At 43.8% G+C, this 26,352-nt stretch overlaps 1 protein-coding gene across 5 annotated transcripts in view; it reads right to left on the reverse strand.

Annotated features, from left to right (window-relative positions):
- Positions 1-8,265: 8,265 nt before the first annotated feature.
- ccdc14 (coiled-coil domain containing 14) overlaps positions 8,266-26,352 on the reverse strand; it is an 84,044-nt gene continuing 65,957 nt past the window's right edge. For all 5 annotated transcript variants that reach the window (XM_070874667.1, XM_070874662.1, XM_070874673.1 and 2 more), the window contains exon 9: positions 8,266-8,574. In XM_070874667.1, the coding sequence (XP_070730768.1) occupies positions 8,464-8,574 (111 nt within the window). In that variant the 3' untranslated portion in view covers positions 8,266-8,463. The remainder of the gene's footprint in view (positions 8,575-26,352) is intronic.

Here is a 26,352-nt window from a genome sequence, read left to right on the forward strand (position 1 = left end):
GGATTTAAGCAGAATGATTAATTATTTTAAATTTGAGCTATAAGAAGATTGCAAGCCAATGTAGATCAGCAGATAGGGGTGATGAGTGAGCAGGACTCTGCGGGATAGGATATGGGCAGCACAGCTTTGGATCAGCTTATGTTTCCAGAGGGTGGAGGATGGGTGGCCAGCCAGGAGAGCATTGGCATAATTGCATCTGGAGGTGACCAGGACAGGGAAAGTTTCAGCAGCAGAGAGGCTGAGATGGAACACTGGCAAGCATTTACAAAAATTGAAGTAGGTTCTTTGTGACATAGCAGGGGGGGGGTCAAATAACAGAGGTTGTGATTGGTCTACTCCAGCCCGAGATGGTGGCTGGAGAGGGAGATTGTAAATGCAGTTGGTGGTGAGGATAGGGCAGAAGCCAAAGACAGTGGTTTCTGTCTTCCCAATTAACTGAAATTGCAACTCATTCAAGACTGGAGCTCTGACGAGCAGTCTGACAATGCAGACCAGGGAGGTGATGGAGAATAAGAGCTGGAATAGTCACATGTGAACAGCATGCATGTAAAATCTGACCCTATATTTAAAGATGCTGCTGCCAAGGGACAGCATGAAATGGAGACCAGGATAAAGCCTGTGAGACTGACTCCTGAGGTGTTGGTGCAGGACAAAAAATAGAGAAGCTCTGGATAGTTATGAGTGGAACCAAGCAAGGGCCATCCCATTGAGGAGAGATGGTAAAAGAGGTTGGTGTGATTAATCACACTGGGCTGCAGAGATGATGGTGGGATAATGTGTTCGAGATTGTCATTTGTGACTTTGGTAAGGGTAGCTTCAGTGCTATGGATCAGTCTTCTGATCGAAATATTCAAACAAGGAATTTTGGGAGAGATGAGTATGGATCTAGGAGATGAAAACATGCTCGTGGACTTTAGGGAGGAAAGTGAGAATAGAGATATGGAGGGATTGAAGTTCTTTCTTTTAGGAGGGGTTGGTGCTAGTGGTTTTGAAAGGGAAGAGGACAGTGTTTAAGGAGGGGTACCATTTTACTATGTCAGTTTGGGAGGGTTCAAGAAAGGAAAATGGGTGGTCAGGAGTTTAATAAGATGGGGGCTTGGGTAAGTGAAGGACTAGGAGGGAAGTTGGCTTGATGGGGAAGGGGTTGAATGGGGATGTGGTTAAGAGTAGAAAAGACTGCAATAGACTGTCTCTATCTTGGTGACTAAGAAATCCAGAACCTCCCTTTGATTGTTTATGTTTTGCTAAAGTTAGGATACTCTGTGGAGTTGAAGAATAGTTGAGAAAATCAATAGCTGCAGAAGTATCCTAGCAAATCCAAAGCCAAAGTGGAGGCATTTGTGCACTTTCGTGTGTAGTTGTAAACAACTTGGTTTTTGTTTTCTTCCCAGGGATGACTTGGGAGGAAGTAGTAGGTTTCAAAAAAACAAGAGGGTTGCAGGTGGTCAGAAATACAAGGAAATGGTCAGATCAATTTTGGTGATAACCTGCAAGTGTAGCGAGGCTACAGGAAATGGTGATGTGGCCATGAATATGAATCATAGAGTTTATATAGGAGACATTTGAGGACAGCAGCGCAGTGAATTTGGAGGGGAGGGGTAAGGGAGCGGAGATGAAGATTGAAATCATGAGGATGAACAGGTCCTAGGTGTAGAGGCTGAGGGAGGAAAGGTGAGATATGTGGGGGAGTCAAGGGGGGAAAAACTTGCCAGGTGTTGAAGGCACAAAAGAAGGTGGTCATGTTTATTGCAGTCCCAGGACATCACTGAGTTCTCAGGAAAGTGTCCTTGGCCCAACCATCTTCAGCTGCGTCATAAATGACCTGCCCATTTATAAAAAGCATGAGTTGGACTGTTCACTGACAATATTTATAGTGTTCAGCTCTATTCATAATGTCTCTGATAAAGTAGCACATACCAGTCTAGAGCAGGACCTTGACAGCATCCAAGCTTGGGCTGGCTAATGACCATCTCCAACAAGAAAAGACCCACCTACTTCCTCTTGACCTTCAATGGCACCACCATCAACATTTCTAGGGGTCACCAGTGATCAGAAACTTACCTGGATGTAAGTGGTTTTGCCTTGGATGGTTTTGAATCACACACCCACCGTGCGCCCCCCCCCTCCCTCTCCCCTCCCTCTCCCCTCCCTCCCTCACCCTCCTTCTCGGAGGGTGAGGACTGGGAAGCCTATGTCGAACGGCTAGACCAGTACTTTTGTAGCCAACGAGCTGGACGGAGAAGGAAGCGCTGCAAAAAAGAGAGCGGTACTCCTCACGGTCTGCGGGGCACCGACCTATAGCCTCATGAAGAATCTTCTGGCTCCGGTGAAACCCACAGAAGTCGTATGAGGAGCTGTGTACACTGGTTCGGGAGCATCTTAACTGGTGGGAGAGCATACTGATGGCAATGTATCAGTTCTACACGTGCCAGCGATCTGAAGGTCAGGAAGTGGCGAGCTACGTCGCCGAGCTAAGGCGACTTGCAGGACAATGTGAGTTTGATGGCTACCTGGAGCAAATGTTGAGACTTTTTTTGTACTGGGCATTGGCCACGACACCATCCTCCGAAAACTTTTGACTGGAGAGACACCGACCCTCAGTAAGGCCATTGCGATAGCACAGGCTTTTATGTCCACCAGTGATAACACCAAACAAATCTCTCAGCACACAAGTGCTAGCAATGTTCATAAATTAACTGGAACTGTGTTTGCGAGCAGAAATGTACAGGGCAGAAACCACGAGTCTGCAACTGCCAACAGGCCTCAGTGACCCAGATGCCTGAGTCCGCAACAAAGGATGAATGCAAGGCAATTCACACCTTCGTGGTGTGGAGGCTTCCATTCAGCCTATTCATGATGCTTCAAAGGGTATGTTTGCAAGAGCTGTGGAACAATGGGGCACCTCCAACGAGTTGCAAGCTCTGCAAAACCTGCTAACCACCACGTGGCAGAGGAAGATCGGTCCATGGTGGATCAAAGCAATTTCGAGCCTGAGAGAGAGGAGGCAGATGCTGAAGTACATGGGGTGCACACATTTTCGACGAAATGTCCACCTATAATGCTAAATGTAAAATTGAATGGCTTACCCGTAGCCATGGAACTGAACACTGGCACTAGCCAATCCATCATGAGTAAAAACATATTTGAGATACTGTGGTGCAACAAGGCACTCAGCTCGGCCCTGAGCCTCATCCACACAAAACTGACAACATACACTAAAGAGCTTATCACTGTCCTGAGCAGTGCCATAGTCAAGGTCACCTACGAGGGCACGGTGCACAAACTGCCACTGCGATATCCCAACACTGCTTGGAAGGAGCTGGCTGGGCAAAATCTGCTGGAACTGGGATGACATCTGAACGCTATCACATGTCGATGAGGCCTCATGTACCCAGGTTCTTAACCAATTTCCTTCCCTTTTTGAGCCAGGCATTGGAAACTTCCGGGGCGAAGGTGCAGATCCACGTGGTCCCAGAGGCACGACCCATTCACCACAAGGCGCGAGCGGTACCTCACATGATGAGGGAGTGAGTGGAAATTGAGCTGGACAGGCTGCAACATGAGGGCATCATCTCCTCAGTGGAATTCAGCGAGTGGGCCAGCCCGATTGTTCCAGTACTCAAAAGTGATGGCACGGTCAGGATTTGCGCCGATTATAAAGTAACTATTAATAGTTTCTCGCTACAGGACCAATACCCGCTACCTAAGGCAGACGACTTATTTGCGACGCTGGCAGGAGGCAAGACGTTCACCAAGCTCTACCTGACTTCGGCCTACATGGCGCAGGAGCTGGAGGAGTCTTCGAAGGGCCTCACCTGCATCAACACGCACAAGGGACTGTTCATCTACAACAGATGCCCGTTTGGAATTCAGTCGGCTGCAACGATCTTCCAGAGAAACATGGAGAGCCTACTCAAGTCGGTACCACGTACGGTGCTTTTTCAGGATGACATATTGGTCACGGGTCGGGACACCGTCGAGCACCTACAAAACCTGGAGGAGGTCCTCCAGCGACTGGATCGCGTAGGGCTGCGGCTAAAGAGGTCGAAATACGTCTTCATGGCAACAGAGGTGGAGTTTTTGGGGAGAAAGATCGCAGCGGACGGCATTCGGCCCACAGATGCCAAGACAGGCTATCAGGAACGCGTCCAGGCCACAGAACATCACGGAGCTGCGGTCATACCTGGGACTCAACTATTTTGGTAATTTCCTACCGGGGTTAAGCACCCTCTTGGAGCCCCTACATGTGTTATTGCGTAAAGGTAAAAACTGGGTATGGGGGAAAAAAACAAGTAATTGCTTTTGAGAAAGCCAGAAACATTTTATGCTCCAACAAGCTGCTTGTATTGTATAACCCATGTAAAAGACTTGTGCTGGCATGTGATGCGTCGTCGTACGGAATCGGGTGTGTATTACAACAAGCTAACGTTGCGGAGAAGTTGCAACCTGTCGCCTATGCCTCCAGGAGCTTGTCTAAGGCAGAGAGGGACTACAGCATGATTGAGAAAGAGGCATTAGCGTGTGTGTTCTGGGTAAAGAAAATGCATCAGTACCTGTTTGGCCTCAAATTTTAACTGGAAACCGATCACAAGCCCCTCATATCCCTGTTCTCTGAAAACAAGGGGATAAATACTAATGCCTCAGCCCACATACAAAGGTGGGCTCTCGCGCTATCAGCGTATAGCTATATCATCCGCCACAGGCCAGGCACCGAGAACTGTGCGGATGCTCTCAGTCAGCTACCATTGCCCACCACGGGGTGGAAATAGTGCAGCCTGCAAACTTGTTGATGGTGGCGCAGCCCGCAGACTTGTTGATGGTCATGGAACCGTTTGAAAATGATAAATCACCTGTCACGGCCCGCCAGATTAGGACTTGGACCAGCCAAGATCCTCTGCTGTCCCGAGTAAAAAAAACTGTGTACTGCATGGGAGCTGGGCCCGCATCCCCGTTTAAATGCAAGAGCTAATTAAGCCGTTCCAGCGGTGCAAGGACGAGCTGTCCATTCAGGCAGACTGCCTGTTGTGGGGTAACCGCGTAGTGCTACCCAAAAAGGGCAGGGAGACGTTCATCTCCGATCTCCACAGCACACACCCGGGTATTGTAATGATGAAAGCGATAGCCAGGTCCCATGTGTGGTGGCAAGGTATCGACTCTGACTTAGAGTCCTGTGTGCAGCAATGCAGCGTGTGTGCTCAGTTGAGCAACGCGCCCAGAGAGGCACCACTAAGTTTGTGGTCCTGGCCCTCCAGACCATGGTCGAGGATCCATGTCAACTATGCGGGCCTGTTTCTCGGTAAAATGTTCCTGGTGGTGGTGGATGCTTTTTCAAAATGGATTGAATGTGAAATAATGTCAGGAAGCATCGCCACCGCCACCATTGAAAGTCTTAGGGCCATGTTTGCCACCCACGGCCTGCCTGACATACTGGTCAGTGACAACGGGCCATGTTTCACCAGTGCTGAATTTAAAGAATTCATGACCCGCGATGGGACCAAACATGTCACCTCGGCCCAGTTTAAACCAGCCTCCAATGGGCAGACAGAGCGGGCAGTACAAACAATCAAATGGAGCCTGAAACGAGTCACAGAAGGTTCACTCCAAACCCGCCTGTCCCGAGTACTGCTCAGCTACCGCATGAGACCCCACTCGCTCACAGGGGTGCCCCCGGCTGAGCTACTCATGAAAAGGATACTTAAAACCAGATTCTCGCTGGTTCACTCCAACCTGCATGATCAGGTAGAGAGCAGGCGGCAGCAACAAAATGTAAACTATGGTCGCGCCACTGTGTCACGGGAAATTGATCTGCATGACCCTGTATGTGCTAAACTATGGACATGGTCCCAAGTGGATCACGGGCACGGTGATAGCTAAAGAAGGGAGTAGGGTGTTTGTAGTCAAACTAGACAATGGACAAATTTGCAGAAAGCACCTGGACCAAACGAGGCTGCGGTTCACAGACTGCCCTGAACAACCCACAGCAGACACCACCTTTTGAGAGCCCACAACACACAAAGGATCAACAACACCACTCTGGACCAGGAAATTGAACCCATCACGCCCAACAGCCCAGCTAGGCCAGGCTCACCCAGCAGCCCTGCAGGGCCAACAACACACCAGCCCAGCGAGGGCACAGCCAACACACCAGAACAGACATTTGTACTAAGGCGGTGCACCAGGGAAAGAAAGGCTCCCGACCGCCTCACCTTGTAAATAGTTTTCACTTTGACTTTGGGGGGCAGAGATGTTGTGTATCTGTAAAGCATGCACTCCCATGTTCCGCCATCACGGAGTGAATCCCTTGAAGTCCCAAGGGATCCCAGCATCCCTTGGGAGCACTGTATATAAGCCGGCCCCTAAGGCCTGTTCCTCACTCTGGAGTGTCTTCATAAAGACTGAGGTCACTGTTACTTTAACCTCCCTGTGTGCAGTCTCATCTGTGTTAGGAACACAATAAGGAGAGGGAGAGATGGCAGCCGAAACCTGCCACTCTCTTTTATACCTGCAAAAATGCTGCTTCTCGTGCCAAAAGTTCAACTGTCCTTCGCCTGAGGCAGTACAACTAAAAGATCAAAGTCATGTCTTCAGCCTGTTTCTTTGTTACTGGGCTGTTTCCTCGATAAGGCTCCAACAAATCTGGGTGTTCGAAAAGCTTTGTGTCTTGAGCACCGATCACTCTCTCTCTCTGATTACATGACAGAGTACTCTCATCAACCATCTTTCTGCTATTTCAGCCCTTGACTCCTGCCCATCTGATGTGTATTCCTGTGGGACATGTTTGGACCTGCAGAAGGGCAGGCAGCAACAGCCAAATTCAAGGAGTGTCCAAAACTTTTAAGTCCAAACGTATATGCTTTTGTTGTCGATGTTTTCACCGAATTCTTACATGGACCAGTCATATGAACACCGTGGCTTTAAAAGTGGGGCAGATAGGTACTTGAAAGATCTGGTTGCATCAAAGTTCAGTGCTCTGGTGACCTTTTTGCTGCAATGTGTAGAGGTGTCTTAGTACTGGACCTCTGCAGATCCAGCTCCAGTAGATGACATAACTTGATCATAGATTCTCTTGTGTAGTCAAGGAGGCAAGGGCAGGAATCCTCAGACATGAAGTTTAAGTGCTAGGTATGAAACTTGGTTACTTGGTTGACTCTGACTGGGTGCTAGATTCTTGAGCTGCAGGCATACTTGTGTTTTGACCATCTGCATAAATTCCTCATCTTCCTCCAACTCCATGATGGCCATTAGAAGACCCAATGGAATATCTATGCTGAGCAATGTGGTTTCAATTCGGGTTTGCAGTTGCTGGTATCAACAATGCTGTGACTGTGTGCAGAAGGAGTCCTAGGTAGTACAGATCCCCAGTAAAGAACAGAAAAAAAGAAAGTGTGACAGCAATAGTGCAGAAATTAAAATCAAACATTGCCGCAAAATCAACAATTGGGATAATGCTAGCAGACCACCAAGAGTGAAGAGGCCTGAAAACACAGGCAATTCATCATGGGACCATGAAATTTGCATAAAATTTGGTTATATTGAGGCCCATAATCTCCAAAAACCAATGTATTTTTCACATTGGGGAGTTGGGAGCACAGCACTACTGGCACTGGGCCTATTTTGGTGTGTGTGTGGGAGAAGAACCGACATTTCAATTTCAACATTTACCTGCTTTATTTTTCAGAGGAATACAGTACCAAAGTGCATGTTTTATTTGTAAAACCAACACGAGTTTAAAATATTCAATTTTAAATGGCCATAAAATGTTCTGCCAATTGAATGCCTTAATAACATTATTTATAACTGATAGAGTCAGCTGGAATGACTCCAGTGAAGTGAGCAGGTTCAAATACCATCATGATTTACAAAGGCAGTTCTCAGTGGCTGGAAACTTGCAAACATTAAAGCATTCCAGCAATATTTTCCTTCTTTCTACTGACATAAGAGAATGAGTAGAAGCAATATTTTTGCTGTGAATTACAAGGTTTTTTGCCATTTTTAGACATTTCTCCCCTTTAGCGAGCTAAAATTATTTTTACCATCCTCCACACACATTCTAGACACATTTCTGTGGCTTAGATTATCTTGTGGTCGATCAGCCAAATTTGGCATAAACAGCATATCTGAAACTATCCGACTAACAAAGACACTAATTCCTCCTGACTTTGGGAATATAATGTTCATTTTTACTAAGAACGTAAAAGAAACCAGTGACTGCAACATAGTGGGATCACACAGTACCTTGATAAATGCATAACTAATTTGTCCTGACAGTTACTGTTTGGTTTAGGATTTAAGGGGAACGAAAGGTTTGAAACCTGTGCGTGTGGATCTGGTACAAGTTTATTCTGACTCGAGTGTTTAATTTTTCAACAACCTAGTCTCACGTATGCAGCTGTGCCCAGCTTTTTCAGTGTTTTCCTGAGGATGAACAGTTCTAGGATAACTCTCCAAAATTATTGGCCGCATTCAAATAAATGGAGCTGCCCCAAGATGCAGGCAGCAACTCCCTGTTGGTGGTGTCACTTGAGCAACAGGAGAAACTGATGTTGATAATGTGGTGGGGTTGTCTCCATGACCCTAGAAAAAATATAATTAAAAAAAAGTGAATAATGGATTTGTACGGTACTTTGAACAGAAAGTAATCCCCCTAGACATTCCTTCATCTTCAACGTGCAATACAAATTGATTTGTATTTTCTGAAAAAGAATCACAATTTTTTGTATGGATTAGTCCTCAGCTTCAGGTGTTTAATTGATATGTTCTCATTACCTTTCCAAATCCTCGTCCAAAGCTCTTGTAGTCATCAAGGACTTAATTTATGCATGCTCTCATTCAACTAAAATGCTTCAACAGGTCTTTCTCTGAGCACCACTAATCTATTTATCTGATAGGAAGTCCGATTGCACTTTGGCAATGTTCATATTGACTTTTTCTAACCATGATGTGATGCTTAACTATGATGAGGTACTTTAATTAACAGCCAAATATCATTACGTGTGTTGATTTAAGTTTCAAGCAGCTTTGCAAGTTGAAAGCACAACTGTTTTCACTGGTGTAACAGGTTGTCCACAAGTTACTACTTTGGAAGTTATCTGGTGATGAGAAATATACCTGCTTTTCTGGAAATACTGTATGACAGAATTCAAAGCAACAGGAGGGATTTTAAAATGACTTCTGAAGAAACTCAGATCTTTAACCTGTGGTACATACGTTATTAACCAATGGAACTATGTTTTCCTTGGAACACTTAAGATCTGGTATTTTTCTTAAATGAAATTTCTAAATAACTTTGCCAACTTCAGTGCATACTAGTTCATTGCTCACTTGTAAGCAGAGGGTATCAATTTAATAATGATGGGGTATTTTCATTTGCTTATGTGTTCAATTTCTATTTATTTAAGTCCAGGTTACACAGCAAGATGGTACCCTGCCCTTGAGTGTTGCTAAACCTTTTACCTCTCCCCAGAATATGAAGATTAGTCTCCTTAGTCCCACCTATCTCTCCTTCCCCCAGTGTTGTCAACCCCCTGAGCAACCCCACCCAATGTTGCCAAACATCAAGTCCAAACCTTTGATTCCCAGACCTGATCACCCCTCAGTCCCCTCTCCCATTCACCAATCCCCTGCTTTTTTTCCTTACCATTGCATCTACCCTTCTCTGCCAGCCTGATTGCCCAGGCACCCATTTTCTCTCTCACCAGCATGTGCCACACTTGTTCCCAGACACGAGCTCCCTGCCTGATTCCACCCCAATATATTCTGCTACCATTTTGCTACAAATTTTGTGCTCCAAAAAAAGCCAAAACATAAACATGGAGTATACATGAAGAATGCCTACTTGGATGGAATGCCAGAGAGCTGCCACGCTCATGAATCACTACCTTCAAGCGAGAAGAGGACTAAATTGCTAGGTAGATGGAGAAACACTTGTATCTTTTTCTCATTGATAGAATAGAGAGAGGTAAGTGACACCTAATTTATACTCATAGCTTTGAGCAATTATATATTAGCACAATCAAAACTAGAACATAAATGCAAGTTGGCTACAATTTTTACAATACCAATGCTTTTAGAGAATTTAAAAATGAGTGTGTAAAAAATATTACATCAGCTTTAAAACAGTTTAAAAACTGCTGTTACAGTGATGGTCATAAATGTGGATTTTCACCTTCACTATTGTAAAATACATAAGAACATAAGAAATAGGGGGAGTAGGTCATAAGGCCCTTCAAACTTGCTCCGCCATTCAATAAGATCATGGCTGATCTGATCATGGACTCAACTCCACTTCCCCACCCGCTCCCCATAACCCCTTATCGTTTAAGAAACTGTCTATTTCTGTCTTAAATTTATTCAATGTCCCAGCTTCCACAGCTCGAAGACGGCGAATTCCACAGATTTACAACCCTCAGAAGAAATTTCTCCTCATCTCTGTTTTAAATGGGTGGCCCCTTATTCTAAGATCAAGCCCTCTAGTTCTAGTCTCCCCCATCAGTGGAAACATCCTCTCTGCATCCACCTTGTCAAGCCCCCTCAATCGTATACGTTTCAATAAGATCACCTCTCATTCTTCTGAATTCCAATGAGTAGAGGCCCAACCTACTCAACCTTTCCTCATAAGTCAACTCCCTCATCCCTGGAATCAACCTAGTGAACCTTCTCTGAACTGCCTCCAAAGCAAGTTATATCCTTTCGTAAATATGGAAACCAAAACTGCACGCAGTATTCCAGGTATGGCCTCACCAATACCTTATATAGCTATAATAAGACTTCCCTGCTTTTATACCCATCCCCTTTACAATAAAGGCCATGATACCATTGGCCTCCCTGATCACTTGCTGTACCTGCATACTATCCTTTTGTGTTTCATGTACAAGTACCCCCAGGTCCCGCTGTACTGCAGCACTTTGCAATCTTTCTCCATTTAAATAATAACTTGCTCTTTGATTTTTTTTTCTGCCAAAGTGCATGACCTCACACTTTCCAACATTATACTCCTTCTGCCAAATTTTTGCCCACTCACTTAGCCTGTCTATGTCCTTTTTCAGATTTTGTGTGTCCTCCTCACACATTGCTTTTCCTCCCATCTTTGTATCGTCAGCAAACTTGGCTATGTTGCACTACGTTGTGTTTTATATAACCCAATTGTTTACATATAGCTTAAAATGCAATAACATTATTGAAACTATATAGCTCTGTTGACTTTTTTTTAATGTTTCAAATTATATTTAGTTTCCAAGTATCTTTATACTCTGTCCTTTACTAATCATTTTCTCCAGGTGTTTCCTCTTCAGTCTAGACATTGCTCAGAGTGCGTCCCATTTTCCATATTTTTTTAATGTTATTCTGGATATTCTATTTTTCCTGCTTTGCTGATCCTTTTTTCTGTTGTTTCAAATCATTGTTTTTGAATAGTTTCTAGATTTTAGGACACTAAGATCAGGTGGCATGAATCCTTATATTTATTGGATGTACATTCCTTGATTAATTCTGTGGTACATTTATGTAGTAAAACATCTGGTTGATTCATTACTATTTTCATTTAAAAATAAAATGAGTTTTTCTAATAAAACTTCTAGTCCAGTACTTAATGCAAGTACAGATAATTTTCATTTTGTTCAAGAACTAAAACTCCACATATTTAGAATAACATGTTCCAAAATAATGAACTTTCATTTAATTAGAATTTAATTAGGATTTGAAAACAACATTTAAAAATATTTAACAGTTTGCTGAAAGTGTTCCCAATTAGTTGAGAGCAGCTTGGAAATGTTAAGTATCTTGACATCACAGGCACCATACGCTCAACTGAGCAACCATAAACAAAATAATCAGTTTAATTAAAGAAAGGTGAAACAAAATCAAACAGAAATATTGGAGCACTGCAGAAGGTTCTAGGAAAAACATTCTCCTTTTATCATTGGAGGCTACAGTTCATAGAAACATAGAAAATAGGTGCAGGAGCAGGCCATTCGGCCCTTCGAGCCTGCACCACCATTCAATAAGATCATGGCTGATCATTCATCTCAGTACCCCTTTCCTGCTTTCTCCCCATACCCCTTGATCCCTTTTAGCCGTAAGGGCCATATCTAACTCCCACTTGAATATATCTATATCTAACAAACTGGCATCAACAACTCTCTGCGGTAGAGAATTCCACAGGTTCACAATTCTCTCAGTGAAGAAGTTTCTCCTCATCTCGGTCCTAAATGGCTTACCCCTTATCCTTATACTGTGACCCCTGGTTCTGGACTTCCCCAACATCAGGAACATTCTTCCTGCATCTAACCTGTCCAATCCCGTCAGAATTTTATATGTTTCTATGAGATCCCTTCTCATCTAAACTCAAGTGAATACAGGCCCAGTCAATCCAGTCTTTCTTCATATGTCAGTCCTGCCATCCCAGGAATCAGTCTGGTGAACCTTCGCTGCATTCCCTCAATAGCAAGAACGTTCTTCCTCAGATTAGGAGACCAAAACTGAACACAATACTCCAGGTGAGGTCTCACCAAGGCCCTGTACAACTGCAGTAAGACCTCCCTGCTCCTATACTCAAATCCCCTAGCTATGAAGGCCAACATGCCATTTGCCTTCTTCACCAGCTTCAAATCCAACTTGGAAATAAATGGATAGATTTTCATTCTGAATGTTTCCCGTGTTGTGAAAATTCATTTCTATCAATCTTGCTCTGAGTTTATTAAATGACTAACCTTCAAATAACAAAAAGAATCTTGCATTTATATAGCATCTTTCATGTTCTCAAGATATTGAGAAGGGTAGATAGAGAGAAACTATTTCCGATGGTTGGGGAGTCCAGGACTAGGGGACATAGCCTAAAAATTAGAGCCAGAACTTTCAGTAATGAAGTTAGGAAACACTTCTACATGCCAAGGGTGGTAAAAGTTTAGAACTCACTTCCACAAATGGCAGTTGATGCTGGGTCAATTGTGGTGGAGGTCTGGAACTCACTGCCTGAAAAAGGTGGTCGAGGCAGGAACTCTCACCACATTTAAAAGATACTTGGATGTGCACTTAAAGTGCCATAACCTACATGGCTACGGACCAAGAGCTGCAAAGTGGGATTAGGCTGGATAGCTCTTGGTCGGCCGGCGCGGACACAATGGGTCGAAATTACCTCCTTCCGTGCTGTAAATTCCTATAGTTTTATGAATTGTTAATTTTAAATCTGAGATTGATAGATTGAGGGATATGGGGCAAAGGCGGGCATATGGAGTTAGGTGACAGATCAACCTTGATCTCATTGAATGGCGGAACAGGCTCGCGGGGCTAAATGGCTTACTCATGTTCCTATGTTCCTCAGCACATCCAAAAATACTTCAGAACCAATGATTTATCCTAGCATTGCTAAATTATGACTTGCAACAAAATGTCTCATTTCAACAGAACACAGAAATTCTACTTTTTAAAATTGTCTTCATAGAGTAGTTGGTGATGGTGTCCCTTGGAGTCTGTGATAATGTCTGACCTGCTTTCCCAACTGAAGAGTGATGCAAAGTGAGACGTTATAGGGGAGAAACTGAATATGTTGCACGATTAGTTTTCTTTGGGGATTTAAAAAAGAATTGTGATTTATTATGCTGTATCCACAACTTTTGTTCTTTAGGATTCTGTCTATTTTGGACAATATCCAATCGAGAAGGTTGTCTTTATAAAGCTTCCTATTAGGGCGCAAATTCCTTCTAGTGGGGATGAGGAGTGGACAGGAGGCTGTAGCCCTCTATGCTAAGCATTTATGATGATCTTTACCAATATCAAGTTATTAACCTATTCTGTTATACACTATCCTACTTTGTAACTCTGGTCACCTGAAACCTTAACCTTTAATTATTTTTGTTCTGAGTTACTTTAATAAATGTTCTGCACATGCCACACTGCTGCCGCTGCTCTCATAGAATCATAGAATGATTTGGCATAGACTGAGGCCATTTGGCCCATCGCACCTGTGGTAGAGCTATCCAATTAGTCGCATTCCTCTGCTCTTTTCCCTTAGCCTTGTAATTTTTTTTTCCCCGTCAAGTTTTTATCCAATTCCCTTATGAACGTTACTAGTAAATGTGCTTCCACCATCCTTTCAGACATAGAAACATGGTAAATAGGTGCAAGAGTAGGCCATTCAGCCCTTCGAGCCTGCACCACCATTCAATATGATCATGGCTGATCATGCAACTTCAGTACCTCACTCCTGCCTTCTTTCCATATCCCCTGATCCCTTTAGCCGTAAGGGCCACATCTAACTCCCTTTTGAATATATCCAACAAACTGGACTCAACAACTTTCTGTGGTAGAGAATTCCACAGGTTCACAATTCTCTGGGTGAAAAAGTTTCTCCTCATCTCGGTCCTTGTTGACTTACCCCTTATCCTTAGACTGTGACCCCTGGTTCTGGACTTCCCAAACATCGGGAACATTCTTCCTGCGTCTAACCTGTCCAATCCCGTCAGAATTTTATATGTTTCTATGAGATCCCCTCTCATTCTTCTAAATTCCAGTGAATATAAGCCTAGTCGATCCAGTCTTTCTTCAGTGCATTCCAGATCACAACAACTCGTTCTGTTTATAAAAAAAAGTTTTCTCATGTTGCTTCTGGTTCTTTTGCCAATCACCTTTAAATCTGTGTCTGGTTACTGACCATTCATAAGAACATAAGAAATAGGAACAGGAGTAGGCCATACGGCCCCTCCAGCCTGCTCTGTCATTCAATAAGATCATGGCTGATCTGATCATGGATTCAGCTCCACTTCCCCGCCCGCTCCCCATAACCCCTTATCGTTTAAGAAACTGTCTATTTCTGTCTATAATTCTGCCATTTATTTACTCTCTTAAAACCATTCATGATTTTGAACATCTCTATGAAATCTCCTCTTAACCCTCTCTGCTCTGAGGAGAACGCCCCAGCTTCTCCAGTCTCTCCACGTAACTGAAATGCGTCATCCCTGCTACCATTCTAGTAAATTTCTACTGCACCCTCTCCAAGATCTTGACATCCTTCCTCAGAATTGAACACAATATTCCAGTTGAGGCCTAACCAATGTTTTATAAAGGTTTAGCATAACATCCTTGCTTTTGTACTCTTTGCCTCTATTAATAAAGCCAAGGATTCCAGATACTTTAACAACCATCTCAACTTGTGTGCATACATCCTGAGATCTCTCTGTTCTTGCACTCCCTTTAAAATTGTACTAGTTAGTTCATATTGGTTCTCCTCATTCTTCCTACCAAAATGAATCACTTCACATTTCTGTTTTAAATTTCATCTCCCATGTATCTGCCCATTTCACATGTTTGTCTATGTCCTCCTGAAGTCTGTTTGAGTACATTTCTGAGTTTCGTGTCATCTGCAAACTTTGAAATTATGCACTGTATGCCCAAGTCCAGGTCATTAATATATATCAAAATGAGCAATGGTCCTAATACCAACCTGGGGAACACCACTGTATATCTCCCTCCTGACAGAAAAACAACAATTCACCATTAATCCCTATTTTCAGTCCCTTGGCCAATTTTTTATCCATGCTGCCACTATCCCTTTTAATCCCATGGGTTTTGGCGGCAGTTGGCGAGAGGTGGGAGCAGTGTCGGAGCGGCCTATAAAGGCCCAGCGGGAGCTCGAGGGTCAGCGGCAGTTGGCGAGAGGTGGGAGCAGTGTCGGAGCGGCCTATAAAGGCCCAGCGGGAGCTCGAGGGTCAGCGGCAGTTGGCGAGAGGTGGGAGCAGCGTCGGAGCGGCCTATAAAGGCCCAGCGGGAGCTCGAGGGTCAGCGGCAGTTGGTGAGAGGCGGGAACAGTGTCGGAGCGGCCTATAAAGGCCCAGCGGGAGCTCGAGGGTCAGCGGCAGTTGGCGAGAGGTGGGAGCAGTGTCGGAGCGGCCTATAAAGGCCCAGCGGGAGCTCGAAGGTCAGCGGCAGTTGGCGAGAGGTGGGAGCAGTGTCGGAGCGGCCTATAAAGGCCCAGCGGGAGCTCGAGAGTCAGCGGCAGTTGGCGAGAGGTGGGAGCAGTGTCGGAGCGGCCTATAAAGGCCCAGCGGGAGCTCGAGAGTCAGCGGCAGTTGGCGAGAGGTGGGAGCAGTGTCGGAGCAGTCTATAAAAGGCGTACTGGTGCAGCTACAGCGGGAGAGAAAGCAAAATAGAAGTAGAAAGGAATCAAAAGGTGACGTCACAGCCAATGGGGTAAGTGATTGGCTGGTGATTGGTGAGTAGCTTTTCTTTTTCTTTTTTATATCAGTAAGTGAACTGTAACATTGTTATTACCAATTTAAGGGTATCTAAGGGTTAAGGCATGGCAGGAGAGATCGGTCACGTGATATGATCCTCCTGTGCCATGTGGGAACTCAGGGACACTTCCGGTGTCCCTGACGACTACGTGTGTGAGAAGTGTGTCCGCCTCGAGCTCCTGACGGTCCGCGTTACGGAATTGGAGCTGAGGGTGGATTCACTCTGGAGCATCCACAATGCTGAGAATGACGTGAGTATCACGTGTAGTGAGTTGGTCTTACCGCAGGAGAAGGGTCCACAGCCAGATAGGGAATGGAAGACCAGCAGGAAGAGCAGTGCAAGAAAGGTAGTGCAGGGGTCTCGTGTGGTCATCCCCCTGCAAAACAGATACACCGTTTTGAGTACTGTTGGGGGGGATGACTCATCGGGGGAGGGCAGCGGCAGACAAGTTCATGGCACCGTGGCTGGCGCTGCTGCACAGGAGGGCAAGAAAAAGAGTGGGAGCGCGATAGCGATAGGGGATTCAATGGTGATGGGAATAGATAGGCGTTTCTACGGCCGCAACCGAGACTCCAGGATGGTATGTTGCCTCCCTGGTGCAAGGGTCAAGGATGTCTCGGAGCGGGTGCAGGACATTCTGAAATGGGAGGGAGAACAGCCAGTTGTCATGGTGCACATTGGTACCAACGACATAGGTAAAAAAAAGGGATGAGGTCCTACGAAACGAATTTAAGGAGCTAGGAGCTAAATTAAAAAGTAGGACCTCAAAAGTAGTAATCTCGGGATTGCTACCAGTGCCACGTGCTAGTCAGAGTAGGAATCGCAGGATAGCGCAGATGAATACGTGGCTTGAGCAGTGGTGCAGCAGGGAGGGATTCAAATTCCTGGGGCATTGGAACCGGTTCTGGGGGAGGTGGGACCAGTACAAACCAGACGGTCTGCACCTGGGCAGGACCGGAACCAATGTCCTAGGGGGAGTGTTGGCTAGTGCTGTTGGGGAGGAGTTAAACTAATATGGCAGGGGGATGGGAACCAATGCAGGGAGACAGAGGGAGACAAAAGGGAGGCAGAGGCAGGAGACGGAGGGGAGATGGGGGGGGGGTGGAGGGTGGAGAGGCCCGGGGCGGGGAACAGGAAGGGCCACTGTGCGGCAGAATTCCAAAAGGACAAAGGGTGTTAAAAAAACAAGCCTGAAGGCTTTGTGTCTTAATGCAAGGAGTATCCGCAATAAGGTGGATGAATTAACTGTGCAAATAGATGTTAACAAATATGATGTGATTGGGATTATGGAGACGTGGCTTCAGGATGATCAGGGCTGGGAACTTAACATCCAGGGGTATTCAACATTCAGGAAGGATAGAATAAAAGGAAAAGGAGGTGGGGTAGCATTGCTGGTTAAAGAGGAGATTAATGCAATAGTTAGGAAATACATTAGCTTGGATGATGTGGAATCTATATGGGTAGAGCTGCAGAACACCAAAGGGCAAAAAACGTTAGTGGGAGTTGTGTACAGACCTCCAAACAGTAGTAGTGATGTTGGGGAGGGCATCAAACAGGAAATTAGGGGTGCATGCAATAAAGGTGCAGCAGTTATAATGGGTGACTTTAATATGCACATAGATTGGGCTAGCCAAACTGGAAGCAATACGGTGGAGGAGGATTTCCTGGAGTGCATAAGGGATGGTTTTCTAGACCAATATGTCGAGGAACCAACTAGGGGGGAGGCCATCTTAGACTGGGTGTCATGCCATTTGCTTTCTTAACCGCCTGCTGTACCTGCATGCCAACCTTCAATGACTGATGTACCATGACACCCAGGTCTCGTTGCACCTCCCCTTTTACTAATCTGTCACCATTCAGATAATAATCTGCCTTCCTGTTTTTGCCACCAATGTGGATAACCTCACATTTATCCACATTATACTGCATCTGCCATGCATTTGCCCATTCACCCAATCTGCCCAAGTCACCCTGCAGCCTCTTAGCATCCTCCTCGCAGCTCGCTTAGTGTCCTCTGCAAACTTGGAGACATTACATTCAATTTCTTCATCTAAATCATCAATGTATATTGTAAATAGCTGGGGTCCCAGCACTGAACCTTGCGGCACCCCACTAGTCACTGCCTGCCACTCTGAAAAGGACCCATTTATTCCCACTCTCTGCTTCCTGTCTGCCAACCAGTTCTCTATCCACATCAATACATTACCCCCAATACCATGTGCCTTAATTTTGTACACTAAACTCTTGTGTGGGACCTTGTCAAAAGCCTTTTGAATGTCCAAATACACCACATCCACTGGTTCTCTCTTATCCACTCAACTAGTTACATCCTCAAAAAATTCTAGAAGATTTGTCAAGCTTGATTTCCCTTTCATAAATCCATGCTGACTTGGACCAATCCTGTCACTGCTTTCCAAATGCGCTGCTATTATATCTTTAATCACTGATTCCAGCATTTTCCCCACGACCGATGTCAGGCTAACCGGTCTATAATTCCGTTTTCTCTCTCCCTCCTTTTTTAAAAAGTGGGGTTACATTAGCTACCCTCCAATCCACAGGTACTGATCCAGATCTATTATGTGGTACTTTGTCAAATGCCTTTTGAAAGTCCTTATACACAGCATCAACTGCACTACCCTCATCAACACTTCAACAAAGAACTCAATCAAGTTCGTCAAACTTAATTTGCCTTCAACAAATCTGTGCTGACTTTCATTTATTCGCCCATACTTTTCCAAATGCCAATTCATTTTATGCCAAATTATTGTCTCTAAGTTTCCCCACCACAGACATTAGGCTTGAAGTTGCCGGGTTTATCCCCCTCATATTTTTAAACAAGGGTGTAAAATTTGTAGTCCTCCAGTCCTTTGACACCACCTCATACTCAAATTGGTTTGGAAGATCGTGGCCAGAGCCTCTGCAATTTCCACTCTTACTTAATTCTCTCAGTAATCGAGGATGCATCCCATCTGGACTGGGTGACATATCTAATTTGAGGACTGCCAAACTTTTATATATCTCTTTATCTATTTTAATCTATCCAATATCGCTACTGCCTCTTTTACTGTTATTTTAGTAGCATTCTCTTCTCTAGTGAAGACAGATGCAACATACTCATTTAGTACTTCAGCCATGCCCTCTGCCTCCACAGGATCTCCTTTTTGGTCCCTAGTCGGCCCCACTCTTCCTTTGACTACCCTTTTTACTGTTTATAAAAGACTTTTGGGTTCCCTTCTATGTTAGCTGCTAATCTATTCTCATACTCTCTTTGCCCCTCTTATTCTCTTTTTTAGATTTCCTCTGCACTTTCTATGTTTAGCTTGGTTCTCTGCTGTACAACAAACCTTACATTAGTCTTTTTGACCTCCTATAACTTTAGTCATCCAGGGAACTCTAGCTTTGAATGTCCTTCCTTTCCCCTTTATGGGATTGTATCGACTGTGTACCTGAACCATCTCCTCTTAGAAGACCTCCCAATGTTCAATTACTGATTTGCTGATCAATTTTTGGTTCCAATCCACATGGGCCAGATCCCTTCTCGACTCATTGAAGTTAGCCTTCCTGCAGTTTTGTGTATTATGCTTGGTTATTCCTTGTCCTTTTCCATAAATATTCTAATCCTAATGATATTATCATCACTGTTCTGTAAATGCGCCGCCACTGAATCATACTCCCCTTCATTCGCCAGAACTAGATCCAGTACTACTTCCTTCCTTAATGCGCTGGAAACAAACTGATCAAGAATGTTCTTGTACATATTTCAGGAATTCCTCTCCCTCTTTACCCTTTATACTGTTACAATCCCAGTGTATATTGGAATAATTGAAGTCCCCATTATCACTACTCTCTAGTTCTTGCATCTTTCTGTAATTTACCTGCAAATTTACTCCTCTATCTCCTTCCCACTATTTGATAGCCTATAGTATACGCCCAGTGGTGTAAGAGCTCAACTGTTGTTTCTTCATTACAACTAAATAGATTCTTTGACTCTTCATATACATTATCTCGCTCCAATGCGATAATAGCTTCTTTGATTAATACTGCCACCCCCTTTTTTCCCTTCCTTATCTTTCCTAAATACCTTTCAGCCAGAAATCTAAGTTCCCAATCTTCCCCTTCTTTGAGCCAGCTCTGTTATTGCCACTGTATCATAGTCTCAAAGTAATGACTTGTGCCTGCAGCTCACCAACCTCATTGACCACACTATGTGCATTTACTCACATGCACTCCAAACCCATCTCAGACTGCCTTGCATTTTTCCACTATCTTTATTTTAGTGCTCTTTCTCTCCCAGCTCGCTGTGCACCTCGTTTCTTCTGTCTAATGTTTCATCCTGTTGCCCATCTCCTGCCAAATTAATTTAAACCCTCCCCCACTTTACTAGTTAACTTCCCCGTGAGGACATTAGTTCCAGTGTTGTTGAGGTCCTTCCTTGTATAGGTCCAATGCTCCAGGAATCTAAAGTCCTGCACCACTTCTCCAGCCACGCGTTGTCATGTCTTATCCTACTATTTCTATACTCAATAGTGCGTGACACTGGAAGTAATCTAGAGATTACTACCTTTGAGATCCTGCCCTTTAATTTCCTCCTAAGCTCCTGAAACTGTGACTGAAGGACCTCAACCCTTTTCCTTCCTATGTCATTGGTTCCCATATGGACCATGACTTCTGGCTGTTCCTCTTCCCTACCCTTGATGTTCTGCATCCTCTGTGATTTCCGTTACCCTGGTAACAGGGAGGCAACACACCATGCGGGACTCATGTCCGAGGAAGCAGAAATGCTTGTCTATCCTCCTGACTATTGAATCCCCTATGACCGTTGCATTTCTACACTTTTTTGTGACCCCTTTGCATTCATTTGCCCCAGTGTCGTGAATGTGCTTTAGACTGCACTCCCTCACCATTTCGGTAACTTTATGTTTTTTTAAACACTTAGCACTTCCGTTTCTCTGACTGCCTTTAACCCTATGTTTTTAGGTGCTTCTGTTCTTTTAAACCTTTGATCTGTGTAATACAGCTTTTTTTTTGACCAGTTAACTCTTTCACTGCTATAAACAGCTCTTTACCTACGTCAAGCTATTAACCTATTATATTATACAATATCCTACTATCCTATCCTTAGAGTTGGTGGAGGAAAGGTTTACACACAGGAAGGGTCTAACACCTAATCCTTCCACCACATGGGACTTTACATAAGGGAAGTTGTATATAACTTTCCCCATAATAATTTTTGCCCTTTGTGGGATGGAATCCTTTTCTCCCACATTCCCCATCTCTTTTCTCCCACTATCTTCTTTCATTCCTCGATACCCCATCCACTTCCCTTCATCCCTCCTTTCCTCTTACCTGCCTATCCTCCTCTCCCTTCTATTATCCCCCGACCCTGCTTGACCTGGAAATTTGAATTGGTCTTGACTAACATTTTGTACAATGCCACAGGAGATTTACTAATACAGTAAATGCACAGAGAGTCTCAGTGGCAAACACCAGGGGTTTTGGGTGAAGGCAAATTTTAATGGTCGCAAAGTCCAGAATTGGATGCAAAACTTTTTCTTTGGGAGATTGCTAGGGGTGAGCATTTCAGTTTCCCACAATATCGCATTAGGCTTCATAAGCTCAGGGAGCTGGAAGGGAAAGTTTCATTTGACTTAGGCGACAGAAACTCCTGGGATTAATAGGGTTGCTGCCAAATCAACATGTGTCAAATGCGTGGATGTTCGAGGCAATTCAATTGTAGTGGTTGGTAATATATTACTGCTTTGCTATGTAACAACATTGTGACTCATTTAAAAGTAAATTGTCCATTTATAGCACAAACTACTGGAGTAACTTCTACTGCAGGCACATGTTGACAGTTTTACATTGTCTTTTCCCACCCTAACATTTTCAATCCATTTTGAAATAGAATCTTGCAATTCATTCAGAAATATTAATGTGTGTGTGTGTATATATATATATTTTTCAGAACCAGAGAAGTTGGCTAGAGCATAAGAGTTTCTCTGCAGTATAGACTGAAGACTTCTGTGGCACAAAACTGGAGTGCAACAGTGCCAGCCACTGGTGGGAAGCTGTAATTACAGTATGACAAGTTTACATAGGCAATTTTCAGTATAAATGTTAACATAAGAATTTATAATGGCAAAAAGTTGGCATGAAAGTGTAAAAAATATAACAGGAAGCAAAGTTTTGTAAATAAGATGTATATGTAGATAAGATTTTTTTTTATTCATTATAGATATAGCAAAGAAAAATGTATTGGTGGCATAAAGTTACTAGTGGGAAATGTGCAATTTTAGAAAAGTGGTTGAAGAAAATACTGCACAGCTGCACTTTAAGAAGTAGATGTATCTTGTTTATAAATTCATGATAAGCTACACCACTGGAATTATGAGCAAATTTAATTGCTAATGGCAAATAAATGTGAAAAGAACCTTTATATGTTATAAAGAACCAGAACCAAAAAAGATAATTCCCCCATGTCTTAGTGAATAATTGAAGCATACAGATGAGGAAGATCCCAGATTTGATTGTAGAAGCTTAAGCTTTAAAATCCTACAGAAATAGGTGTTTCTCAAATTGACATGATATAATTAGTGGTGGCCCCAAGGATCTCTGTTGGGACCACCACTGTTTTTAATATACATAGGTAAAGGGAATATCCCATTTTTCTGAGATTACTAAGTTCAGGGTATAGCAAACTGAGTTTTTAAAAATTCATTCCTGGGACATGGGCGTCACTGGCAAGACCAGCATTTATTGCCCATCCCTAATTGCCCTTGAGAAGATTGTGGTGAGCCGCCGCCTTGAACCGCTGCAGTCCTTGAGGTGAAGATTCTCCCACAGTGCTGTTAGGGAGGGAGTTCCAGGATTTTGACCCAGCGCTGATGAAGGAACGGCAATTTACTTCCAAGTCAGGATGGTGTGTGACTTGGAGGGGAGCGTGGAGATGGTGGTGTTCCCATGCGTCTGCTACCCTTGTCCTTCTAGGTGGTAGAGGTCGCGGGTTTGGGAGGTGCAGCCAAAGAAGCCTTGATGAGTTGCTGCAGTGCATCTTGTAGATGGTACACATTGCAGCCATGGTACGTCGGTGATGGAGAGAGTGAATGTTTAAGGTGGCGGATGGGGTGTCAATCAAGCGGGCTGCTTTGTCCTGGATGGTGTCTAGCTTTTTGAGTGTTGTTGGAGCTGCACTCATTCAGGCAAATGGAGATATACCATCACACTCCTGACTTGTGCCTTGTAGATTTTGGAAGGGCTTTGGGGAGTTAGGAGGTGAAACAATCGCCGCAGAATACCCAGCCTCTGACCTGCTTTTGTTGCCACAGTATTTATGTGGCCGGTCTAGTTAAGTTTCTGGTCAATGGTGCCTCCCAGGATGTTGATGGTGGGGGATTCAGTGATGGCAATGCCGTTGAATGACAAGGAGAGGTGGTTAGACTCTCGCTTGTCGGAGATAGGCATGGCCTGGCACTTGTGTGGCGCAAATGTTAACTGCCACTTATCAGCCCAAGCCTGAATGTCGTCCAGATCTTGCATGATATAGGCAGATTAGGGCAGTAAGAATGTGGCAAATGCAATTCAACATAAATAAGTAGTCCATTTTGTGAAAAATAACAGGAATGGCCTGGAATTTGCAGTTGGAGGCTTACCTCGAGTACGTATCTGGGGATCCTTGTACATGAAACACAAAAAGTTAGCATGCAGGTACAGCAAGTATTTAGGAAGGCAAATGGAACGTTGGCCTTTATTGCAAGGGGGACGGACTATAAAGTCCTGCTACAACTGTACAGGGTGTTGGTAAGACCACACCTGGAGTACTGCATACAGTTTTGGTCTCCTTATTTAAGGAGGGATATACTTGCATTGGAGGCAGTTCAAAGAAGGTTCACGAGGTTGATTCCTCAGATTAAGAGGTTGTCATATGAAGAAAAGTTGAGCAGGTTGGGCCTCTACTCATTGGAGTTTAGAAGACTTCAAGATGATCTTATTGAAACACTTAAGATTCTGAGGGGCTGGACAGGGTAGATGCAGCGAGGATGTTTCCCCTCATTGGGGAATCTAAACCTAGGGGGCATAGTTTCAGAATAAGGGGTTGCCCATTTAAAACGGAAATGAGGAGAAATTTCTTCTCTGAGGGTTGTGAATCTTTGGAATTCTCTACCTCAGAGAGCTGTGGAGGCTGGGGTCATTGAATGTATTTAAGGTGGAGATAGACAGATTTTCGAACGATAAGGCAGTCGAGAGTTATGGGGAAGTGGAGTTGAGGCCAGGAACAGATCAGCCATGATCTTATTGAATGGCAGAGCAAACTGGTGGGGCCAAATGGCCTCCTACTGCTCCTATTTCTTATCTTTTTATGTATGCCTCCGATCCTATTTAAAAAAAAAAATCGGCACCTACCTTCAGGCTCCCGGGCTTCGGAAACTTCAAGTCCTCGGCCTGCAGGGTTACGCCTGCATAAAGGCCCACGGATCCCAGGGGTGCAGGCGGTACGGAAGCGTCCCTGGGATCACGTGGGTCAGGTCCTCCAATCAGAAAGGAGGATTCCTAATATGCTTTTGGGGATTCCATTTACGAATGGAATCCACAAGCATATGATGAATCCTCAAATTAAATAATTTATACAACTGGAATAAAAATAAGTGTTCCCATTTTCAAATTTAATTAAAAGTACCTTCAATAAAGCATAAATAAAAATATAATTATGAAAAATAATTTTAATTTGGGCCAAAATTTGTATAAACTAATTTAAAATGTTTGCATGATTTTTTATTTTTACATTTTTCAAGATTTATGGTAACCCTTACGCTGGTGAAAGCTGGCCCTATGCTTGCTTTTACAAGGTGTAAATAAGGGTATTGTGGGCATTTGCTGGCCAGAATAGCCTAACTCTGCACCAGCTAAAGTGATTTTTTGATTGACAGATCATCTGTACCAAAGTTTGTACAAGTTCCGGGTTTTCGCGCATGCAGAAACCTGGAACTTGCGGGGCCTTCTGATGCCTTATGATCAGCTTCCATATGCACTGCACAAAATATAGGCCGACATTCTTAACAGAATGGAGAAACAGAAAAACCTACTGGTGCAGCTACATAGGTTTTTCGAAGCAGAATCTGATGTGGAAAACCATAAAAAGGAGCAGTGGTATTCTGTTTTTTATGTCTGGGGCATTGAATACAAAATTAATCTATATAAAAACAATGGTTAGTCTATATTTGGAGTACTGTGGGTAATTTTGCGAACCCCATTGTAGAAACAATATTGAAACCTTGGAAATGGTGCAACAACGATTCAGTAGGTTCATGCCAAGAGGATGTAGCTGACTCAAAATTAGACTGGATTAATTGCATCAGACAAGTTTTTAAGACTTTTGAGGGTAAATAATGAAAGATTATTTGCAAAGGTGGGTAAATTGTTAATAAAAGGGCGTACGAGAGAGAAGCTGAAAATAAATGTTTTCACAAAGAGGGTTATTAGAATATTGAAAGCATGAGACTATTGTAAGGTCTGTCAGTCCTATACCAATTATTCACCCAGCCCAGTTTTCTCAAATCAGCAAAGGGTGATTAGCAGATCCCAGCCACATTCTAAATGTGTGTTGCTGATGCCCAGCTTTACCTTTTTTGTCTCACTTTTTGATTCCAAAGCTTTCGCTTGAATCTCCAAATGGTAGTCTGCAAGTCTTGGATGAATAAAATTTCCTTCAAATCAATGTGGACAAAACTGAAGCTATCAGCTCCTACATGCCTCTTTTAAATATTTCAACTTCCCTGATTGCTGTCATGTACTAAGTCCAGTAGTGTGGAGCCTTTGCGTATTGCATGATCTGGAACTGCCTCCTCCCACATTCAAAATGTTGCCTAGCTCCACTCCTCCCTCTCCTCTACTGCTGTGAAAGTTTAGTTCATGTCTTTTTGCTACTTTGAGGTGCAACTTTTCAAATGCTTTTCTAGATGTCCTCCCTGATTCCATCCTCCATAAATTTCAATTCATTCAGAATACCGCTGAATGTATCCTTACCAGCTCAAAGCCCTGAACTTCCATCACTCCAATACTTGCTAGACTCTTTGTGGAAGAAATTTGGTAGCTCCCCATTTAACTTTTTAAATATTGAAAATTTAGTGC

The sequence above is a fragment of the Pristiophorus japonicus genome, chromosome 3 (assembly GCF_044704955.1).
Source record: "Pristiophorus japonicus isolate sPriJap1 chromosome 3, sPriJap1.hap1, whole genome shotgun sequence".
NCBI lineage: Eukaryota > Metazoa > Chordata > Chondrichthyes > Pristiophoridae > Pristiophorus > Pristiophorus japonicus.